The following is a 22,429-nucleotide window of genomic DNA, read 5'->3' as shown; positions in this document are numbered from 1 at the left end:
ATCGCCCTCGTGAGCCTCCTTTGACTCCGAGAAGATCAGGATGTCGTCCAGGAAGCAGACGCACTTCTTGTAGAGGAGACCCGCTAAGACGTGGTGCATGAAGGCTTGAAAACAGTGGGAGCTATTTTGTAATCCAAAAGGCATAACTCTATATTCATAGGTGCCCAGGGGCGTAAACATGGCCGTTTTCCACTCGTCGCCCTCCCTCACGCGTATGAGATTGTACGCTCCGCATAGATCCAACTTGGTAAAGATGCGACCCTTCCTCACCGTCGCCAGCAGGCCGTCTATCTTGGGCATGGGAAAGGCTGAGGGCTTAGTTTTCGAGTTTAAGATTCTGAAATCAACTACCAACCTCTTCTGGGGCGTGTCCCGCTTCTTCACAAAAAACACGGGACTGCCCCCTACCGCTTTGGATTCTCGGATGAATCCCCGCTTCAAATTGTGATCTATGAACTCCCTGAGTTCCTGCAGTTCATCCTCAGACATGCAATATAGCTTCCCCATCGGCAGTGTCGCCCCCGGCAGGAGGTCAATTTTGCAGTCGTAGGGCCTGTGGGGAGGCAGCTTGTCCGCTTCCTTCTCGCAGAAAACCTCCAAAAACTCTTTGTACTTGTTGGGTACTGCTTGCAACATGCCTAAGTTCAGCTGTGGTCCATCCTCTTGTCCCTCCTCTTCCTGGTTAGCAAGGATGCAGTGTTCTGCACAGTAGGAGGAGCTGAAGGTCAGTTGGCGCTGGTACCAAGCTAATGCCGGGCTGTGCCTGTCCAGCCAACTCATGCCCAACACTATGGGCGTGTCTGACAGGTGGGTGACATTGAAGCTGATGACTTCGCGGTGATTCCCAATTCGCATCACCATCGGAGGTGTCTGCTGCAGCACTTGCCCCCCCCCCCCAGGAGCTCTCTGCCGACCACCGTGACTACATTCAGGGGTGTCGTGGCCGGTAGGAGCGCCACGTTGTGTTGCTTGAGAAATTCCAGTCCGATAAAGTCCGCGTTGCTCCCAGAGTCAATGGTAATCGGGACTTCCATGGTGAGCCCATGGGGAAGCTGGAGAGATGCGGTGAGTTGCACCACTGGTTTGGGTGGGAGGGGGTCTGTGGGCTGTAAGATCCCTGGGGACTGCTTCATTGACTTGTCTGGCTGGGCCCCAGTGCCTCCGATTCCAGCCAGACCATTTCGTTTCCCTGCTGCGTTGCATTCTGCTGAACAGATTCTGTTACTGCTGCTGAAGCTGCAGTGTGCTTGTGAATCCTCTGGGGACACTCTTTCGCCATGTGCTGAGCACTGTCGCAGATGTAACATTTCCTGTTCCCTCTAGGAGGCTTCGTTTTGACTGCTCCCGGTGGTAGGGCTCCGGCTGCTGACCGAGCCTTAGCACCACCTATCTCCATCGGCTCTTCTCCCCCTCCCAGCGGAGGCGTGGAATGAGCGCACACCGTTTCCCTGGGAAAGGAAGGCGGTGCTCTTGCTGGCGTGCGTCCCCAATGCCCTTCCTCCTTGCTCCAAGGGCGTCCTTCCAGGCGTACCCCAATCGTTAGCGCCCTCCGCACTACATCTTGGGTGGTTTGGGGCCTCTCCCCCCTTGCAATTTCGTCTTTCACAGCTCCGTTCAGCCCCTCCCAAAACAGGTCCCTGACGGCAGCTGACTCTTTCTCCAACCCTAATGCATTGACCAATGCAAAAAAACGGGAGTGATATTGCCTCACAGTGGCTTTGCCTTGTTTCAGCCCATGAATCTCTTTCCTGGCGATATCTACATCAATCTCTGACAAAAAACAAGCATCCATCGCTTTAATGAAGGCATCCGCATTCCGGAGGGCTGGATCCTTATCTCTCCAGAGATTGCGCAACCATGCTTTAGCTTCTCCATAGAGATGACTGACTATGAAGCCCACTTTCTCCTCTTGATCTCTAAAGTCCTTCTCCAGCAACTTTAGCGCATAAATGACGTCTGCTCGAAAGTTAGGATACTGCTGCAAATTCCCATCAAAATGAGACACAAGGCTCCCTCCTCTTTTTCCCAGCCCAATCCCCTCTGGTCTGGATCCCAGCAGCCCCTGTGTAGTCAATTTTTCTAACCTGGCTCGCAGATCCTGGCAGGTAGCCGCTGCTTCCGCCTCCTTTTTCCTGGATGCCAAAATTTCTGCGTTAAGTTGCATCACTGCTTCCCGCAGGCTTGCTATGTGTTCTTCGGTAGTCATTTTGCCCCGTTTTTGTGAGCTCGCGAAGCACCAATCTTCGCCCCTCCCTGCGTTCCTTCACGTGGCGAGGTTTCAAAAAGATGGTGTGAGAGGGGACTTACTGTCAGGATTGCCTCCAGGTCCCAGCTCACAGAGGACCAACGCCCAGTTGATTTAATGTACAAAAGTCTTTATTGAAGCTTAGTTTCCATTTCAAACCCCAGAGCGTGCAATCCTACGTCTTGACTTCAGACCGGCGAAGTCCCCTCTGACTCACTACCCCTTCCGCACCAGTTTAAGATCCTAGCCCGGCTCCACCTCCTGCACTGTTCCTTTCTTCGCTGGGTCCTTCTGCCCCCTGGGGTTTCCTCCTTCCTGGACTCTTCTGACGCTGACCCTCCTGAGTCTTGCCCTTCCTTCTGGCGGGCTTTAGGACCTGGCTCCTCATCCGGGCTACCTGCTGTGCCGCTCGCCTGTACATTTGAACTTGGCGCGCGCGCCCAGCCGGTAACCTTCCTCCTGACCGTTCCCCTGCTCTCCGATGTGGGCGTGGTCATCCCTGACTCATCTCCTCTCGCTGGTGGCGAGAACACTGTTCCCGATTCCTGGGACTCCTCCCACCTACTGTGCTCTGGTGGGGAAGCTAGTCCTGATTTCCAGCTGCTGCTCAATGAGTCCCTGCTGGCCCCTTGTTTCTGGGGCTTCCCCTTTGGCACCCCCCTCGCCCTGGCCACGGGCGCTCCCTTCTGCGAGTCTTCCGATTCGCTGGTGAGACTCAAGGAATCTCTCTGACCACTGTCACTGCCTACTCCCCCCTCGGATTCCTCCTCCTCGCTCTCCATTTGCTCCCCCTCCTGTGTCTCTGCTCCTGAACCCCTGACAGCACCCTTCAAGGGACGTGTGGCTGTTCTGTCCTTTTCACACCTCTCTCCCTGGATCCACTCAGAGAGATAGGCTGAGACCTCCTGGTTAAGATATTCTGTCTGTGTTATGTACAGTGGTACCTCTTGTTGCAAACAGGATCCGTTCCGGAGACCTGTTCACAACATGAGCAGAATGCAACCCTCATCTGTGTGTCTGCGCGTGCGCGCGTCGCAATTCGCTGCATCTGCGCATGCACGTGATGTCGTTTTGTGCGTCTGCGCATGCGCGAGTGGCGAAACCCAGAAGTAACCCTTTCTGGTACTTCTGGGCTGCCGCGGGATGCAACCTGAAAAAGTGCAACCTGAATCAAACGTAACATGAGGTGTGACTGTACTGAGCTTGGATCCTAGAACAATAGGCAGGTAGGATCCTAGAATGCAGCAACCTGATTCATCTGCAGGAGTAGCCCAATCAGGCTCCAAGAGGGGAGTTGAATCAGCCGATCACACAGGACCCATTGTGTAAATAATGTATATATAGCCAGAGGTTTGGGGGGAAATTTGCACTGTTGTGCTATGAGCTGAAATAAAGAACATGAAATCAATACTCCACTCTGAGCATATTTCCGTCTGCATCCCACTTCTCTGGTGTTAAGGAACAAGGGAGCACAGAGTGGTCTCCAGAACACCTCTGAGAACAGAATTGCAGGTCCCTTGACAGGATCCTTGGGGATTCTCTAATAACTGCTCCCAGTGAGTTCAGCAGTTCTGGGCACCTAGGCCCCATGGTGTCATTGCCCAGAGGGAAAACAGTTTTTCTACAATGCTTATTGCCATGAACATCACAGGCAGGAGCTGGCAGGTTCCATGTTCACCAGGTCAGGTTCACAGCCTGTGCCACAAAGTCAGGTAAGTGCAAAGGACTCGATGAGATACAAAGCGTGTGAGTTTTCCCTTGACTGAGCTCAGAGAGGTTTTCCTCAGTCATGAGGCTATAAGATGATCGAGAGAGTTTACACTTGCTTTTTGTTCCAATGTTCCATGTTAAATATTGTGTATACCAGAGGCATTTTTGTTAATTGTTAGCTGCAAATAACAATAACGGTCTAATATCCATATCTATATGGAAAAGCAACATATGCCTCTGTACTACTGCTGAACTTTGATGATAATCATGCTTCTCATTATCAATATGATTATTATGAACATTATCGCCATTATCATTTCTATCATTTGAGTGAAAATGCTGCAATTGCTACTGGGATTTAATGTGGAATTCCATATTGGAGGAGTCCATCTGCTGCCCAGGACTACGGAGGACAATGGAAGCTGTAAACAAGTGTAAAAAGAATCTTTTAGCTTTGATTGCTTTATCGGTTTGATTTCTTTCCCATCCTTCACCACATAATCCCAGGGAAGGTTGCCACCAGAAAGCATACAAAGAAAGATGAAATATGCAAGAAAGTTGGCGGGGGGGACCACATTTGAAAACTGTTCCATATGTTTTAAAATTCCAAATGATTCCAATATAAAAACCATACGGAGATTTAGGAACAAATTCATTTATACAAACATTCTATAAGTGCAGGTGCCAACTGGGACTGAAGAGGAGGGTCTTCAGTAGGTGCCCAAATGACAACAAAGGCGGCACTGTCTCCTATTGAAGAACAGGCCATTCCAAAGGGACACTGGGTCCCATTCAGGAGGCAATTCCAGAGGTCCGTTTCCTTCATTGTGCAGATCCCACATCTTGCTAAGATGGTATCTGCAGGAGGTCCCAGTCTACATATATAAAGGGTGAGTTGATCATTCAGGTTATCTTATTCCCAACCTATATCAAGCAGAACACGCCAGTACATGCACTTCACACAGGGCCTGGAAGAAATTCTCCCTGCCTTTCAATGTAATTTTATACTGGATTAGATCTTTCTGCTCCATCTTTCCCACAGACATTAACTGTTGCTCTGATTTATCACTGGGCATCTCCAGACCACCAATATTTTCAGGCGAGTCCTTCAATCACGCACCAGAATTTTCAGTTTACACTTTTAAAGTGGGAATGCTCTATCACCCCAGAACAACAAATCTACTTCTTATATATATTTATTTAAAAAACAGACTGTTTGCAATTTGGAAAGTGACAGGGAAATGTCTTGAAAAGTGCAGGATGAACAAATGAGTGACTGATAGATGAGCAAGGGCTCTGAATGCAAATCAGCATGAAGGCAGGATAAATATGCATTCTCTTATAACCACCTCACAAACCAAGCAGAATGAAAATGCAGTCACTAACCTCTCTGTCAGATTTGCCCAAGCAACTCAAGATGAATCCTCAATAAATTGGCCATCTAGAGGGGCCCTTTGTTATTCCTTTGAGAAGATCTTGCTTCTCTCTTATCGCAACAGGCCCATCTTAGGACTGAGGTATGAACAGAGCCGGCTTTTTCTAGGCTTCGGACTATGGACGGCTTTGAATAAGTTTAGTTGTAAAAGGCTACTTTTTCCTCCTCCTTCCATACTTCATTTTATTCTGTTTTATTTTTACGCTTGCATGCTGTAAGTCTTGCAGGTTTTAGCCACTTTTCCTCATGCAGATTCACATCTTATTTTCCCAGATTGTCATCATAATTACTGTTTTTATCTATTCTATTTGTCTGCTGCTCTTCACCCAACATCAGAGGGAGCTTCCCAACATAAGATTACAAAATAAGGCAAAATGCATAACCGAAAGACAAAAAAGCAAACAAAAGACTCCGCTCCCACAATTGTTTAAAAGACCAGAGGCCTGGTGTTAGAGAAACATTTTCACCTGGCGCCTAAAGGTATGTTATCCTGGTATCCTAGTTTTCCTTCCTTCATCCATTCTTAATATTCATTTGTACATTTTTGTTTTTATGTACACAATTATAAAATCAGTCAATATCTGCCCCCGCCCCCGATTCCAGCTTCTGGTCATATCTGGTCACATCCCTTTCGCTCCCTGGGCTTTTCAGTTTTAAGGTTGTCTTCTCAGAAGAGGAATCATAGACTTGTAGAGTTGGGAGGAACCTCAAGGGTGAAGGAATGGCAGCCAAAGCACCCATGACAGATGGCTTCCCAACCTGTTCTTTAAAGGCGGAGCAGGAGAAGGTGGGATGAGACTTGTCCCACCCCCTATTCCTTATGCTGCTATACATTTAGTCATTTAGATATATCATTTCTATGTCAGCAGCTACACTGTGATTGTTAGTCCAAATCTGCAGAGGAGAAATTGAGAAACAATGAATTTGCCAAGGCCACAAAAGCCAGCACCACCTTGACAAAAGCAAGCAAACAGGTATAGAAGCGTTAAATAATAAAAGAGATTAACTGGTTGGAGTTGGGAGACTGTTGAGGACTGAGGTTGATGATGATGATGATACTGTACTTTTATTATTATGGTTTCCTCAGCCACTCTGGGCAGTCCCCTAACAGAGGGGTTCTTAGTTGACCATCATAAAAGGAGAATTTAGCACTGATTTTAGGACTGTTTCTCCTTCTTTGAATGGAGCCTCTAATAACAACATTTCATGTTGGACTGAACCAGGATATCAGAATCTCTAACGCTCAGATCAATTTTGTTACTCCTTAGAATCTTTCTACCACAACACTTAGGGAACAATGTCCTCCATCTCCAGCTCCAATGAGACCCTGGTGAGCCACCAAACCTTTGTCCTGATTGGCATCCCTGGGATGCAGGAGAAGAACTCTTGGATGGCCTTCCCATTGTTTGTGCTCTACGCCCTGACTCTGCTTGGGAACATCATGATCCTCTATGTGATCAAGATTGACCAAAGCCTCCATGAGCCCATGTACTTCTTCCTTTGCCTGCTTGCCTGCTCGGATCTGGCCCTGTGCATGTCCACCATGCCAACAATGCTGGGAGTCTATTGGTTTGACTCAAGAGAAGTCCCACTCAACAGCTGCATCACCCAGATGTTCTTTATCCATATACTTCAAGAGATAGAGTCTGGCATTCTTGTGGCAATGGCATTTGATCGCTTGATTGCCATCCGTGATCCACTGAGATACAGGTCACTGCTCTCAAATTCAGTCATTGCAAAAATAGGTATAGCTATCTTGTCCAGAGGTCTCTGTGTCTGCTTCCCGTTCCCCTTTCTCATTAAACGGCTCCCTTTCTGCAGATCCAATGTCCTTTCTCACTCCTACTGTCTCCACCAAGATGCCATGAAGTTAGCCTGTGCAGGCATAAAAGTCAACATCATATATGGCTTGGTTGTAGTCATGTGCAGTATAATGCTAGATGTTCTGATCATTCTTGTATCGTACATCCTGATCCTGAAGACAGTTTTGAGCATTGCTTCTCGAAAAGAGTGTCTGAAGGCTCTCAACACCTGCGTGGCCCACATTTCTGCCATCTTGATTTTCTACATCCCAATGATTGGCATCAGTGTGGTACATCGATTTGGGAAGCATCTTTCCCCCATTGTCCACATGCTTATGGCCAACATATTTGTTGCTGTCCCACCACTTCTCAATCCCGTTGTGTACAGTGTGAAGACCAAGCAGATTCGGCAAAGGATAGGCAACATTTTACAATTTAAAAATAAGTAGGTGTTGATATTGCTTCTGAAGAAGAAGTTAAAGTGGTTTATAATTAGGGATAGATGGGTTAATTTTGTGTTTTTTCCATATCTCTTTAATAAGTATTCTGTTTTTTCCTTTTAATGTGTTGATTTTTTAAATGGAAGATCCTAAACCATTTTGCACAATTTATTTCCCCAATGAATACTTCCAAGTAGGGCATTAAGCTGTTTATTTCCATCACAATGTTTATTCATTAAAGAAATTACCCTCCCACCGATGTATACTCAATCATTTCTTTGAATGAGATTTATTTCCATATTATGAAAGATGGCATTCCACAGAATATTCAACTTTGATAAAGGATTTGATAGATCATAAGTTCAAAATCACTGAGCCTAGGACTTGCCGATCAGAAGGTCGGCGGTTCAAATCCCCACGACCGGGTGAACTCCCATTGTTCGGTCCCTGCTCCTGCCAACCTAACAGTTTGAAAGCATGTCAAACTGCAAGTAGAAAAATAGGTACCGCTCCGGCAGGAAGGTAAACTTCATTTCCGTGCGCTGCTCTGGTTTGCCAGAAGTGGCTTAGTCATGCTGGCCACATGACCCGGAAAAACTGTCTGCAGACAAACGTCGGCTCCCTCGGCCTGTAAAGCAAGATGAGCACCGCAATTCTAGAGTCGTCCGCGACAGGACCTAATGGTCAGTGGTCCCTTTACCTTTACCTTTAAGTTCAAAACACATGCACTGTAAAGATTTGTAATTCTTAAAAAAAACATATCTGAATGGGAGTTACATACATACTTCCGAAACATAAATGATATGTTGGTGTTCGCATCTGAGCATACTAAAAGTATCAGTGCTAAAAGTAGGATTCTTGGTGGACACTACTTGTTTAACTAATCTATAAAGGTGGTTTGTTGGTTTGTTTGTTTGTTCATAACAAGAGACATAAGGATATTGGTTCAAAATAGATGCAGGGAGCCAGAAGACATTGTCCTTGGTGGACTGTTTGGGCCCTTAGCTTTTGTCCTGGGAGGCCCTGCCTGATTCCCTCATGTCCCCCTGCAGCTTAATAGCTACACAAAGCCATGGGTAGACACCCTCAGGCCTTCTCACTTGAGAACCGCTGCCATTTAGTCACTTTGTTGTTGTTGTTTAGTCGTTTAGTCGTGTCTGACTCTTCGTGACCCCAGGGACCAGAGCACGCCAGGCACTCCTGTCTTCCACTGCCTCCCGTAATTTTGTCAAACTCATGCTGGTAGCTTCGAGAACACTGTCCAACCATCTCGTCCTCTGTGGTCCCCTTCTCCTTGTGCCCTCCATATTTCCCAACATCGGGGTCTTTTCCAGGGAGTCTTCTCTTCTCATGAGGTGGTCAAAATATTAGAGCCTCAGCTTCAGGATCTGTCCTTCCAGTGAGTACTCAGGGCCGATTTCCTTCAGAATGGAGATGTTTGATCTCCTTGCAGTCCATGGGACTCTCCAGAGTCTCCTCCAGCACCATAATTCAAAAGCATCAATTCTTCGGCGATCAGCCTTCTTTATGGTCCAGCTCTCACTTCCATACATCATTACTGGGAAAACCAGAGCTTCTACTATATGGACCTTGTTTAGTGACTAAGGGTGCCTATTTCCAGCTACAATGGTTCACTGCCTATGAGCGGAGTGTAAATAATAAAAATATAAAATTATTATTATTATTCCTGAGAAGTACAATCTGGCCACAAGGACCCACAGTGTGGTGGCCTTCGCAACTGAATTAGGGCAATGCACTGTATGAGGGGCTATTCATTGGTTTATTCCAGAAGCTGCAGCTGGTTCCAAATTCTGCTGCATGCGTTTAAGAGGTGCGGCAAGAATGGATCACATGGCACCAACCAGGCGTGAACTGTATGTTTGCCTCTTTGCTACTGGCCCAATTCAAGGTAGTGACTTCAATGTGCAAAGCCCTGAACAAGTTGGGTGTCAGGGACTGGACTGAGGAGGAATGGTGGAGATCGCCTCCCCTCACCCCCAAATCTTCCAGAGAAGAGGGAAGCAGTATAGATTTAAAACAGTGGTTTGCAGAAGGGCACGGCACAGAGATAGAAGAGGGACGAAGCTGGGAAATACTGGGAGAAGGAGAGGAGGAGGGGGAAGCAGAGCCAGAGCAGCCAGCTGACATGTTATCACTAGAAAGCATTCCAGACCCCCCCTTCTCCCAGAACCCGGAGAGCAGTGAAGCAGACAGAGCAGAGAGCTAGAAGACAGTTGGCCTTAAGCAGCCATCATAAGGGGGACGAATGAGAAGGGAAGGGGGTGAAGTTTACTCAGAGCAATGCCATTACTCCAAGAGGCAGCATTCCTAAGCCTCTCTCTGTACAGATAGGTAGCCGTGTTGGTCTGCCATAGTCAAAACAAAAAAAATTCCTTCCAGTAGCACCTTAAAGACCAACTAAGTTAGTTCTTGGTATGAGCTTTCGTGTGCATGCACACTTCTTCAGATACACAGAGATACATTCCTCTCTCTGTAGATATTGAATAAAGAGCTTTCTTGTCTACTTTCCTCAGCAGCCTGCCATGAGGGGGGAGGATCGGATTTCCCTGGAGCCTGACATTGGGATCCAACTGTGAGGAATGAGAATGTTGCTTTTCCCCTTAAACCACAAATGCAACCAGTTAGATATTAGCAGTTCAGATCGATTCACACCCGAAAGCTGGAGAGGTTTAGAGCATGTGGCCAGAATGCATTTATAACTGGTTAGACAGACTCCTGCAGTCTAAGTCAACCCACTTCTTATGACTGTAGATGTTTAGAACTTGCGGTGAGGATGTGGTATTTTTGCTTGACTTAGCAACTAACTGCATAGGAACATAGACCAAATAAGAGAATTAATAAATACTGGTAAAGGGGCCCTGAAATCCAAGTAATGTTTTGTGTAATTAATTAATTAATTAATTAATTAATTAATTAATTAATTAACCACCATTCTTTTCACTTGTGTTAATAATAATAATAATAATAATACCTTTATTGTCAATGTACAACCTGTGTACAATGAAATTAACCAAGCCTCCCTTCCCTCCCCCACAAACACTCAATCTCATTGCACTCTGTGTGTTTGTCGCACAACACACCAACCCCAAAAGTCAGTTGCACTATATTATTTTCTGTTCAGCAGTCTAACAGCCCACAGATAGAAACTGTTTTTTAGCCTGTTGGTACCACTGGTTATATTTCTATATCTCCTGTCCGAGAATAGAAGATTAAAGAGGTGCGGGTCAGGGTATGAATCATCCCTGAGAATTTTTCTCACTCTCCTAAGGCAACAATCCCTTGCAATGTCATCTAGAGCAGTGTTTCCCAACCTTGGGCCTCCAGCTGTTTTCGGACTACAATTCCCATCATCCCTGACCACTGGTCTTGCTAGCTAAGGTTGATGGGAGTTGTAGTCCAAAAACAGCTGGAGGCCCAAGGTTGGGAAACACTGATCTAGAGGGCTCACAGAATCATAGAGTTGGAAGAGACCACAAGGGCCATCGAGTCCAACCCCCTGGGGACAGCCCATGATATCATGTGCTGTGTTCACCACCCTCTGTAAAGACTTTCTGTCCGTGGCTGTCAAGCCAACGTACCACACTGTGATACAATATGAGAGGACACTTTCTATTGTGGACCGATAGAAGGAGGTCATCAATTGTTGTTTAACATTGTTCTTTCGCAAGACCCTGAGGAAATGGAGTCTCTGTTGGGCCTTCCTAACCACCTGAGTTATATTGTTTTGCCGAGGTCTTTCCTTGGTTTGAAATGATACATTTACTAATTCAACCTCATTTAAATCTAGAGGACGGTAATGTCATCCTTTTGCTTAAACACACACGTTTTAGTGGTCCTCAGATCTGTGGGGAGGAGGGTCCTCTCTCTTTTTATATTCCATCTACATCCAAGTTCTCTGGTTTCATGGAAGGTGGGAGCCCAGGTGGTCTCTGGAATGCCTCTGGGAGCAGATCTGCAGGCCCTTGGGCAGGATGTGTGGAGATTCCCTAGTAATTGCCAACGGGATTTCAAAAATCTCTGCCCAGATATCTAACAGTCTGGGAACAGCTTGTCTCCCTAAGGGCAAACATTATCACTATAACCCTTCCTGCCATAAAAAAGCATAGGCAGAATCCCTCATGGAACAGCAAAGGCAGACTCAGCATTCATCCTGGGAGAAATCGTGTCAGGTTTGTGTCCTCTGTCCTAAATTCAGGCAAATTCATGAGATATAAAACAGATGAGTTTTCCTTTGATTAACTTCAGAGAGATCATCATCAATCAGGAGGCCATGAGATTATGGCGATGGCTTGCATTTGTTTCCGATTTCATTCCCGTGTTGTATGCTATATTTTATTGGAGGTGGTCAGCTAAATATTGTGGATATTACTCAGAGTTCTTTTTTGGTAATTGCAGATGATGATGATGATGATGATGATGATATGTTGAAGTATCATATGCATTAAGTACTAGTGTACTGTACTTTGATGAGAATATACCGTAATTATCAATATGATGGCCATTAAGCTCATTGTCATCAAAGGGAAAAATGCTGCAATTCACGCTGGGCTAGCCAGAGTGAGATTGGGATTCATTTCAGAATTTCACATTGGGGAGAAGGTTTGGGCCAGTCAGGAAAGCAAGTGGATTTCTGGAACAGGAACCAATAACCAATAACGCGGGGGAGAGGGATGTCAGACTTCACCATTTTATTTTGAACATTTTATGGAACATTTTGAACATTTTTACTTGGAATGGATTTCTATTTGGGGCTTTCTGGCTCCTATATCCCAAATACCTGACTTCTCTGCGTTAACCACCACTTAAGAACATTGGCGTCTGGGAGTCGCTTTTAAAATGATAGCTAAGTTCCTCTTGGCTCTCTTTATCATATTCTAATCTAGTTCTTAGAACCTTTTATTGAACATTGTTTGGATTTTTGTATTCATATACAGAGGTACGTCTAGTTACGAACTTAATTTGTTCCAGAGATCCATTCTTAACCTGAAACTGTTCTTAACTAGAAGCGTGCTTTCAGTAATAGGGCTTCTTGTTGCCGCTGCGCCGCTGGCACATGATTTCCGTTCTCATCCTGGGTTAGAGTTCTCAACTCTAGGCAAATATTCCAGGTTAGCAGAGTTTGTAACCTGAAGTATTTGTAACCTGAGGCGTTTGTACCTCGAGGTCCCTCCCTCCCTCCCTCTCTCTCTCTCTCTCTCTCTCTCTCTCTCTCTCTGTGTGTATTATTGAATGTTTGTTTGTTGGTTTTTTTGTAAATTAAATTATTAAAAGTCAAACTGATTTCAAGTTCTGGTCACAACCCTTTCACCCACTGGAGGTGAAAAATTCAGGACCTCCGTTTCAATGTCTTCTCAGAAGAGGAGGAGCTAGGGTGAGACATGTCCAATCCTCCCCATTTAACTACCCATTCCGTCATTTAGATATAGCCTTTCTAATTTAACTATTACACTGTGGTGTTTATTTCTATTTTGCAGAGGAGAAATAGAGAGGCTGTGAATTTGCCAGAGCCACACGATGATATCTCCATCGCCAATACTCAACAACAACGCTTCACACTTTGATAGAGCATGTAAGAATTAAAAGCACTCTGTGTATTTTCTCTCCTTGATCCTCCCAGAAGCCCTGCACTGTAAACCAGTATCATTCTTGGATAACAGAGTCGGGGAGAGACCATCCAGTGACTTTGTGGCTGAAAAAAGATTTTGAACACAGGACTTCTCATTCCTGCATTGCAGGGGTCCTTTCCAGCTCTACAATTCTATTATTCATCTCCCTGTTTAGATTTCAAGGCCCTCAACATGACACCTACTCTCTATTAGTGAGTCCATGTTGGAGAACATCTATCAGATTCCCTATCATCTGTATTCTGCTGGCTTTTGAGATTCATCGGCTACACAAGTGATGGTAAAATTCCACCAGGCTGCTGTGCCATTGCATCTGCTGAGAGACCAGCAGCCTTTGAGTTGCTGGACTGTTTTCACCTCAAGTGATCATTGTAATAATTTAATTTGAGAAAGCATTCCCAATCACCCTCCCTCCCACTCCATCCCTCTTTCTTTTCATGTCATGTCTTTCATATAGTAATTTCGAGGGTGAGGACTCTTATGCAATTTCTTACTCAACTTTGTAAGATGCTTTAAGTGTCTCTTTGACAAAAGAGCCAGTTATAATGGCATAGACCTTCTTTTTTTAAAAAATCACACTGCTTGGAGGAGGGTGAGTGCCGGAGATTGACTTCATATTCGAGTTGGGGAGCTTATCTGCACAGGACAGGATGAGCACTGAGGGCTAACTTTCCTTCCCTGAATAAGTTTGGGGCTCCACTCTCAGGCACAGAGAAAGAACCTGAACACTTGTCTACAACTTGAGTATTTCCCAAAGTCCTTTATAGCAAATATTCACAGCTTATTAGCATTTTCCCACCAAATACACTTGGGGAACAATGTCCTCCATCACCAGTTCCAACGAGACCCTGGTGAGCCACCAAACCTTTGTCCTGATTGGCATCCCTGGGATGCAGGAGAAGAACTCTTGGGTGGCCTTCCCACTGTTTGTGCTCTACGCCCTGACTCTGCTTGGGAACATCACGATCCTCTATGTCATCAAGACTGACCAAAGCCTCCATGAGCCCATGTATTTCTTCCTTTGCCTGCTTGGCTGCTCGGATCTGGGCCTCTCCATGTCCACCATGCCAACAATGCTGGGAGTCTATTGGTTTGACTCAAGGGAAATCCCATTCAACGCCTGCATCAGCCAGATGTTCTTTATCTATATATTTCAATGGGCAGAGTCTGGCATTCTTGTGGCAATGGCTTTTGACCGGTTCATTGCCATCCGTGATCCACTGAGATACAGATCACTGCTCTCAAATTCTGTAATTGTGAAAACTGGTATAATTCTCTTTTCAAGAGGCCTGTCTGTCTGCTTCCCCATCCCCTTCCTTATTAAGCGTCTCCCTTTCTGCAGATCCAATGTCCTTTCTCATTCCTATTGTCTCCACCAAGATGCCATGAAGTTAGCCTGTGCAGACACCAGAGTCAATGTCCTATATGGTTTGATCGTAGTCATGTGCACGGTAGTGTTGGATGCTCTCATCATTCTTGTATCTTATGTTCTGATCCTGAGGACTGCTTTGAGCATTGCCTCCCGCAAAGAATGTCTTAAGGCTCTCAACACCTGCGTATCCCACATTGCTGCCATCTTGATTTTCTACGTCCCAATGATTGGCGTAAGTATGGCACATCGATATGGGAAGCACCTTTCCCCCATTGTTCACATGCTGATGGCCAACATCTATGTTGCGGTCCCACCACTTCTCAATCCCATTGTGTACAGTGTGAAGACCCAGCAGATTCGGCAAAGGATATGCAGCATTTTGAAGTTAGGGAAGAATAGGGAGTGATGTGTCTTCTGCCATAGGTCTCATCATGTTGCACTCGTCAACGCTCTCCGACGGGCTAGGAACAAAGGTGAAAGCTGTTTCCTAGTGCTGCTGGATCTCTCAGTGGTCTTTGATACCATCCATCTGGACCAGCTAGAGGTGTTGGGAGCTGGGGGCACGGTTATACAGTGGTTCTGCTCCTTCCTCCTGGCTCGTGTCCCGAAAGTGTTGTTGGGCTCTCACTTGTGGGGTGCCTCAGGGCTCTGTCCTCTCCCCAATGCTTTTCAACATCTATATGAAGCCACTGGGAGAGATAATCAGGGGGTGTGGGCTGGGTGTCCACCAGTATGTGGATGATACCCAGCTCCACCTCTCCTTTAAGTCAGAACCAATGGAGACAGTGAATGTCCTGTGTGAGTGTCTGGAGGCTGTTGGAGGATGGGTGGTGGCTAACAGATTGAAGTTGAATCCTGACAAGACAGAAGTACTGTTTTGGGGGGAAGGGGGTGGGTGGGTGTGAGTGACTCCCTGGTCCTGAAAGGGGTAACTGTGCTCCTGAAGGACCAAGTGCACAGCCTGTGAATATTCTTGGACTCACAGCTGTTCATGGAGGTGCAGGTACATTCTGAGTACAGGGCAGGTTGGTGTTGACCTTTAAAGCCCTAAACAGCCTCAGCCCAGTATACCTGAAGGAGCATCTTCACCCCATTGTTCAGCCCAGATGCTGAGATCCTCCTCCAAGGAACTTCTGCCGGTTCCCTCGCTGTGAGAGTTACAGGAAACCAGGCAGAGGGCCTTCTCGGTGGTGGTGCCCTCCCTGTGGAACACCCTCCCATCAGATGTCAAAGAGATGGGTCCAGAAGACTAATTTGACACTGGGCACAAAATAAAGCTGAAGCAAGAAAACTTGCTTCTTTATGAATAGGCCTTCCTGCGGCATAGACAATCATGTTCAAAGCAAGGGAGACTACTTCTCCAAAGGTTTTTAAATGTCCATAAATGAATTAAAAGGAATTTCCTATTGGAATCCATGAGGTTGGTCTCCTCACAGAATCTTAAGAGGGACCCAATACAGAAATCTTAGCTAGATCATCCAGGACAGATGGCCATCCAAACTATGCTTATTTTATTTCTATCTTTCCCAACATATGTTTAAGGGTGTTTTAGGACTCTCTGTTTGCTGTGTTTGAACTACTTTATCGGCTTTTGTCCTGATGTGCCTCGGGGCAGACCTTCTTAACTGGAACATTGAGTGAGCTCTGTCCTATTGCAACAGATAAATAAAAACACAGATGGATGCTGGCTTTGAAGGAAGTGAATGATTACCACAATATCTTACAAGGAGAGTGGGAAACATGTTCTGGAAAACTGCACTGAATTGAACTAATTTGGCAATGACTTGTAATAATCTGGAAAATGAATAAAAACAATTGACAAGAAATTCCGCCCACCTGCCAAGGTTGGAGAACTTTCTATCATTGTTCTGTAGATGTCCCACTTTAACCTCGTCCAAAAGTTTGAGGGAAAAGCTGTACCTCGTTTCTTCCTTTCCAATATCAGTTATTTCCACCTAAGAAATTGCGGGAAAGAAGTTACTCATGTTAAGTGCAAGGTTTGTTGGAGTAGAGTTTAAGAAGCCAACGATGACATGATTTTTCAGCAATAAATATGATCTTATGTGTAAATGAAGTCACATTTGAAACAATACAGAAGCAGTCAAAGGGAATTTCCTAGGAAGTGTTTTATTCAGTCTCACCTGCAATCATGTGTGCTGAACACACAGAAACACATTGATAATGTGAAATTACTGAAATTATAGTCTCCAAATAACACTCAACACATGCAAGCAGATTAATTATTTCCCCATCTCTCTTTTTTAAAATTACTTTGATTTATCTTCATGGTATAGAAGATGAATTTTCAGAAAGCAATGGTTACAACAGTAAAAAACAAAGAACTTGTCCTGATGAATTTGCAGACTTTCTTCCTGCTGTGTGTTACAAGTTTAATTTGATTACTCAAAAAGATCACGCCACATTTTCCCTTGAGTGATGGGTGGATTCCTGCAACAGTCTTAACAATATATGTATTCAATAAACATTTGCCACGTGTTATAAAAGGAATATGGATAGTGTTCCCCCCACCCACTTGATTTCCCCAGGCAAACAAAATTTAAAATACTTAAATTGTGTTGCCCAGAACTGAACACAGTATTCTAGGCAAAATAAAGTGGTACTATTCCTGCCCTTGATCTGATTCTGCCTTCTGCGACATTGGCCTCCGCTCCCTGTTTGATGTAATCCTCAAATTTGATGAGCATCCCCTCAGTTCCTTCATCCATGTCATTTATCAAGACGTTGAGTGACAACAGGCCCAGGACAGAACCCTGCAGCACCCCTCTTGTCACTTTTCCCCAGGATGATGAAGAATCATGAAGGAGTACTGTTCGGGTTTGGTCAGTCAAATCCAGCTAACAGTTACCTCATTCAGCCAACATTTTACCAGCTTCCTCACATAAATATCGCAGGGGACTTTGTCAAAACCCTTACTGAAATAAAGATGCACTATTTCCACAACAGACCCCTGATCAATGAAAAAAGAAAAAGAGGTTTTTCTGGCATGGCTTGTTTTTGAGAAAGTCATGCCTTCATCCTTATGTTTATGTTGTGAAATCTTCAAATGAAGGGCACATAAATTTAAAAATGATAATAAATAAGGATATTGACAAGCTGGAACATGTGCAAAGGAAAGCGATTTATGTATTTATTTAAATTGAATACCTCCCGACCCAGTGGTGATGACATGAATAAAATATTGGTGGGGGGCAAGGTAAGGCTCACCTTGCACAATCAATCACAGGATCCTGTATACCTGAAGGAGTGTCTCCACCCATTGTTCAGCCTGGACACTGAGGTCCAGCTCCGAGGGCCTTCTGGGAGTTCCTTCACTGTGATAAGTCAAATTACAGGGAACCAGGCAGAGGGCCTTCTCAGTAGTGGCGCCCGCCCTGTGGAACGCCCTCCCTTCAGCAGTGAGGGAAATAAGCTATCCTATCTTTAAAAGACATCCGAAGGCAGCCCTGTTTAGGGAGGTTTTTAATATTTAATGCTGTATTGTTCTTAACACTTGATTGGGTGGCTGGAGAAACTCAGCAAGATGGGTGGAGTATAAATAATAAATTATTACTATTATTACTATTATTATTATTACTATTATTATTATTATTATTATTATTATTATTATGCACACCGTTTTTATGGCAATGCCTATCAACTGGATGGTGGCCCCCTCAAATATCTTATTGGGGGGCAAAGACCCATTGGCCTCTAAGAGTTGGCTCCTATTCCCTACACCCACAGGTCTCAGGATGGTTACAACATAAAAATACAATATAAAACCGCAAAATACACATCTATAACCCCCATCCCCACCATATATTAAAAGGGCATTAGATGTCAATCAGCCAAAGGCCTGGTTAAAAAGATGTGGATTTGCCTGGCTCCTAAAGCTGTAGAATGAAGGGTTTCTCCTCTGTATGAATTCTTTCATGGAAACTGAGATAGGAGCTTGTACTGAAGCTCTTTCCACATTTCATGCACTGATAAGGTTTCTCCCTGGTATGAATTATTTGATGCACAGTGAGATGGGAGCTCTTCCTGAAGCTCTTTCCACATTCCAGGCACTGATAGGGTTTCTCCCCTGTATGAATTCTTTGATGGGAAGTGAGATAGGAGCTCAAACTGAAGCTCTTTCCACATTCCAAACATTGATAGGGTTTCTCCCCTGTATGAATTTTTTGGTGGGAAGTGAAATCGGAGCTCCAACTGAAGCTCTTTCCACATTCCCCACACTGATAGGGTTTCTCCCCTGTGTGAATTCTTTGATGGGAAGTGAGAGAGGAGCCCTGACTGAAGCTCTTTCCACATTCCATGCACTGATAGGGTTTCTCTCCTGTATGAGTTCTTCGATGGGAAGTGAGATAAGAGCTCACACTGAAACTCTTTCCACATTCCATGCACTGATAGGGTTTCTCACCTGTATGAATTCTTTGATGGGAAGTGAGATGGCCACTTTGACTAAACCTCTTTCCACATTCCCCACAATGATAGGGTTTCTCCCCTGTATGAATTCTTTGATGAGATGTGAGAGAAAAACTGTTACTGAAGCTCTTTCCACATTCCCCACACTGATAGGGTTTCTCCCCTGTATGAATTCTTTGATGGGAAGTGAGAAGGGAGCTCTTACTGAAGCTCTTTCCACATTCCACACACAAATAGGGTTTCTCCCCTGTATGAATTCTTTGATGGGAAGTGAGATGGCCACTCTGACTAAAGCTCCTTCCACATTCCCCGCACTGATAGGGTTTCTCCCCTGTATGAATTCTCTGATGGGAAGTGAGAGAGGAGCTGTTACTGAAGCTCTTTTCACATTCCAAACAATTATATGGTTTCTCTCTTGTATGAATTCTTTGATGGGAAGTGAGATGGGTGCTCTGACTGAAGTTCTTTCCACATTCCAAGCACTTATAAGGTTTCTTCCCAATGGGATTTCTTTGATGGGAAGAGGAATGGGAACGTTTTCCACATTCAATATATTTATACTTCTTCTCCACTGTGGAGATTTTGTCATGGTCACCCTTGTTCTTGATTTCCAGTTCATCACTACCTGCAATGAAGAGAGAAATGGATTAGAGCCTCAGGGAGAAATTAATGAAGAATACCTTTTAACATTGGTCACAGAGGAATAACACAAGTGGGTTAGATGGATGGTTTTCTGAAGGGTTGGGTGCGTTAATTAATGGGGATCAACATCCTGGGGAGAACCAGTGATTTGATAAGCCTGGCTCTTCTCTCAAATGGATTTTGTTTGGCTCCATCATGGCATCCCTTCTGTTTCTAATGTCAGTCTTCTCTTTCGTCAACCATGGACTGACAGGAGCACAAACAAAAACAGAAAACCTGACAGAAGCTACTTAAACTTCCCTAACAACTCTGAAGTTTACAGATAAAATGGTCTAGGTAGTTCAGACCAGCTTGATCATTGTTTAAGAAGCTGTAACTGGAGGAAGAACATTCACAGAAAAAACAGTAATTTACTGTTCAAGGTTAATTGTGGGAATATTGTAATCCCGTTTGTTATTGAGTTCTGTGAAAATATATGAGCTTCATCACAGAGAGCTGCTTTGAATTTTAAAACAGATATTTTGATCCCAAAGGGAGCTGTCAGGGATGCTTTCGCTCTGACAGAAAGCGAGAAATCCAGAGAGGAGAGAGTGCAAACTGGGGGGAGCAGGAGCTGGAGCCCTTTGCATAGGAAGAGATAAGCTCTAGAACGCAGCGTGTGGAATGTCAAAACAACACAGAGGAAGCCACAGGAGGGGAACCGTTTGAATCCACTCTAGACAAAGGGGGGCTGACAAAATCAGACTCCCTGAAAACTTGAAGAAAGAATAAGGTATTAGCTTTGCACAGGACCAGAAACAGGGGGACCCAGAGGTGGAATTTAGGTTGCCTGGGAAAACGATGGAAGTTCAGTGCAGCAACTGACTCTGGTAGTGATTGATGTATTACAGAAGCCAGGCTACTGAGCTTGGTAATTGCTTAATAAATCAGAAGATAAAACAGCTTCCAGCCTGCCATGTCTTGTTTGGGAGAGCCTTACCAGACCTCACAGCTTGCTGCACTCAACCTCTCTCACACTGACGGACCCCAGAGAGTGGCAAGTACAATGGGCCGAGGGACCAGAAGGGGCCGGAGGAGTGGGAGAGGGACCAGCCTAGATAAGGGACCCCCTTGATGAGCTCCGGCAATACAGCTGGCAGTTGAAATCGCAGCTAGATACGCTACCAGGAGCATTCTCAGAAGAGAGACTGCAGCTGCAGACAGAGAGCTCTCAGAGCACATAAGACTTCTTTTGCAAGCCCGTCCCAGTAGTCCGGCAAACCAGAGGAGTATCATGCCTTCAGAACGGAATTGCTTTATTTTATGGACGATTACGATTACAATTACGATATCTTTATTGTCATTGTCCCTTGCAGAACAATGAAATTGAAAAACTACATAAAACTACATAAAAACTACATCAAACTACCACAAAACTACATCAAACTACATAAAAACTACATCAAACTACTACAAAACTACATAAAACATTCAAAAACCCCTAAAAACTCTAAAACCCCATTTTAAAATACACTATACTACAGATACCCCTTATGCTGCATTTAGAACCAGAATTGCATTTGCGTAGAAACTGTTTCTCAGGCGGCTAGTCCTGGCCTTTATAACCTTCTTCCAGAAGGCAGAAGCTGAAAGAGATCATTTCCGGGGTGTGTACTATCAGACATCAGGGAGGCAGAATTTAGCTCTGATCGGCTTATATAATCAGCTTGCTAGGCAGAGATGCAAAAGCTTGGACAGTTCCCCTTATAGCAGGCAAACACAGTGCCCCCGCAAATTTGAGGGAGTTTACGTTGATGAGGGATAAAATATTTCAAAAACCCCTGAAAAATGTGACAGCCGAGCAGGAGTTACTGAATCTGTGCCAAGGCAGTAAAACAGTCTCTGGTTTTTGGGCTGCTTTCAATTTGCTGGTTCCAAAGCTTGGCTGTCAGCCGAACAGTGCTCCTTTGGCTGCCTTATATCAGGCAGAATTGAATGAATCTATACTGGATGAATTATCAAGAATGGCGCCCCTAGAATCTCTGGAGAAATTAGGCCATGCTTCCCTACAACTGGGTCTAAGACAGCAGCGGAGGATGCTTAAGAAGAAAGGACAGGGACGGCTGATGTTTGTGAAAAACCACATCCCTAACACTCCGGAGCCAAGAGTTGGTACGCCCAGACAGGAGGACCTTCCTGAACCAATGCAACTGGGCTCAGCAGGGAAGGGGAATCCGGGAGCGGCATGGGTGGAGGGGGGCAGACGTCATCAAGAGACCAGACGTTGCTTTGCATGTGGCAAAGCTGGACATTTGGCCAGACAGTGCTCAAGTCAAAAGGTGGGGAGTTCCCTGCCTGGGCCCTGCATGAGGGAAGATCACAGCTTGAAGAGGCACAAGCGGGAAATGAAAGGCCACAGTCCGTGAAGGAGGCCGACGGCTGGGATGAAAGGGCCTCAGGTTGAAACACTCATCCCTCAAATTGCTGTGCCGGTGACGCTATGACTCCCAGATGGGTGCAGGGTGCAGGGCTCATAGACTCAGGGGCTTCCCTGGACTTTTTAGATTCAGACTTTGTGGAACAGCAGAAGCTGGGCACACAGTGACTAAAAGCCCCATTAGAAGTGCAAACAATTGATGGCAGACCATTGGGGGGGCAAGTTGCCTATGCCACACAGGAGCTGTCAGGCCACAAGGAGGTAATGATATTTCATATCACCAAGTTAGCTACCTAC

At 45.2% G+C, this 22,429-nt stretch overlaps 5 protein-coding genes across 5 annotated transcripts in view; 4 read left to right on the top strand and 1 right to left on the bottom strand.

Moving 5' to 3' along the window:
• Positions 1-22,429, top strand: part of LOC309368792 (uncharacterized protein) — a gene marked incomplete at its 3' end in the record, with an annotated part of 476,991 nt that overhangs the window by 74,549 nt on the left and 380,013 nt on the right. The gene's annotated exons all lie outside the window — the stretch shown is intronic.
• The window catches only part of LOC309369288 (uncharacterized protein), a 150,952-nt gene that overhangs the window by 63,414 nt on the left and 65,109 nt on the right, over positions 1-22,429 (top strand). The gene's annotated exons all lie outside the window — the stretch shown is intronic.
• The window catches only part of LOC309369055 (uncharacterized protein), a 291,502-nt gene that overhangs the window by 219,589 nt on the left and 49,484 nt on the right, over positions 1-22,429 (bottom strand). The window lies entirely within an intron of this gene.
• Positions 6,688-7,641, top strand: LOC309369268 (olfactory receptor 51H1-like; the record flags this gene model as incomplete). Its single annotated transcript, XM_081910079.1, has 1 exon — positions 6,688-7,641. One exon carries the CDS (start codon positions 6,688-6,690, stop codon positions 7,639-7,641), a length of 954 nt encoding a protein of 317 aa, XP_081766205.1.
• Positions 14,020-15,055, top strand: LOC309369264 (olfactory receptor 51H1-like; the record flags this gene model as incomplete). The annotated part of the gene is made up of 1 exon (XM_081910074.1): positions 14,020-15,055. Exon 1 carries the CDS (start codon positions 14,096-14,098, stop codon positions 15,053-15,055), a length of 960 nt encoding a protein of 319 aa, XP_081766200.1. The 5' UTR covers positions 14,020-14,095.

The sequence above is a fragment of the Podarcis melisellensis genome (assembly GCF_964234715.1).
Source record: "Podarcis melisellensis genome assembly, chromosome: 4".
In the NCBI taxonomy this organism is placed as follows: Eukaryota; Metazoa; Chordata; class Lepidosauria; order Squamata; family Lacertidae; genus Podarcis; species Podarcis melisellensis.
Note: the sequence above shows the minus strand (reverse complement) of the source record. Positions and strands in the feature narration are given on the sequence as shown.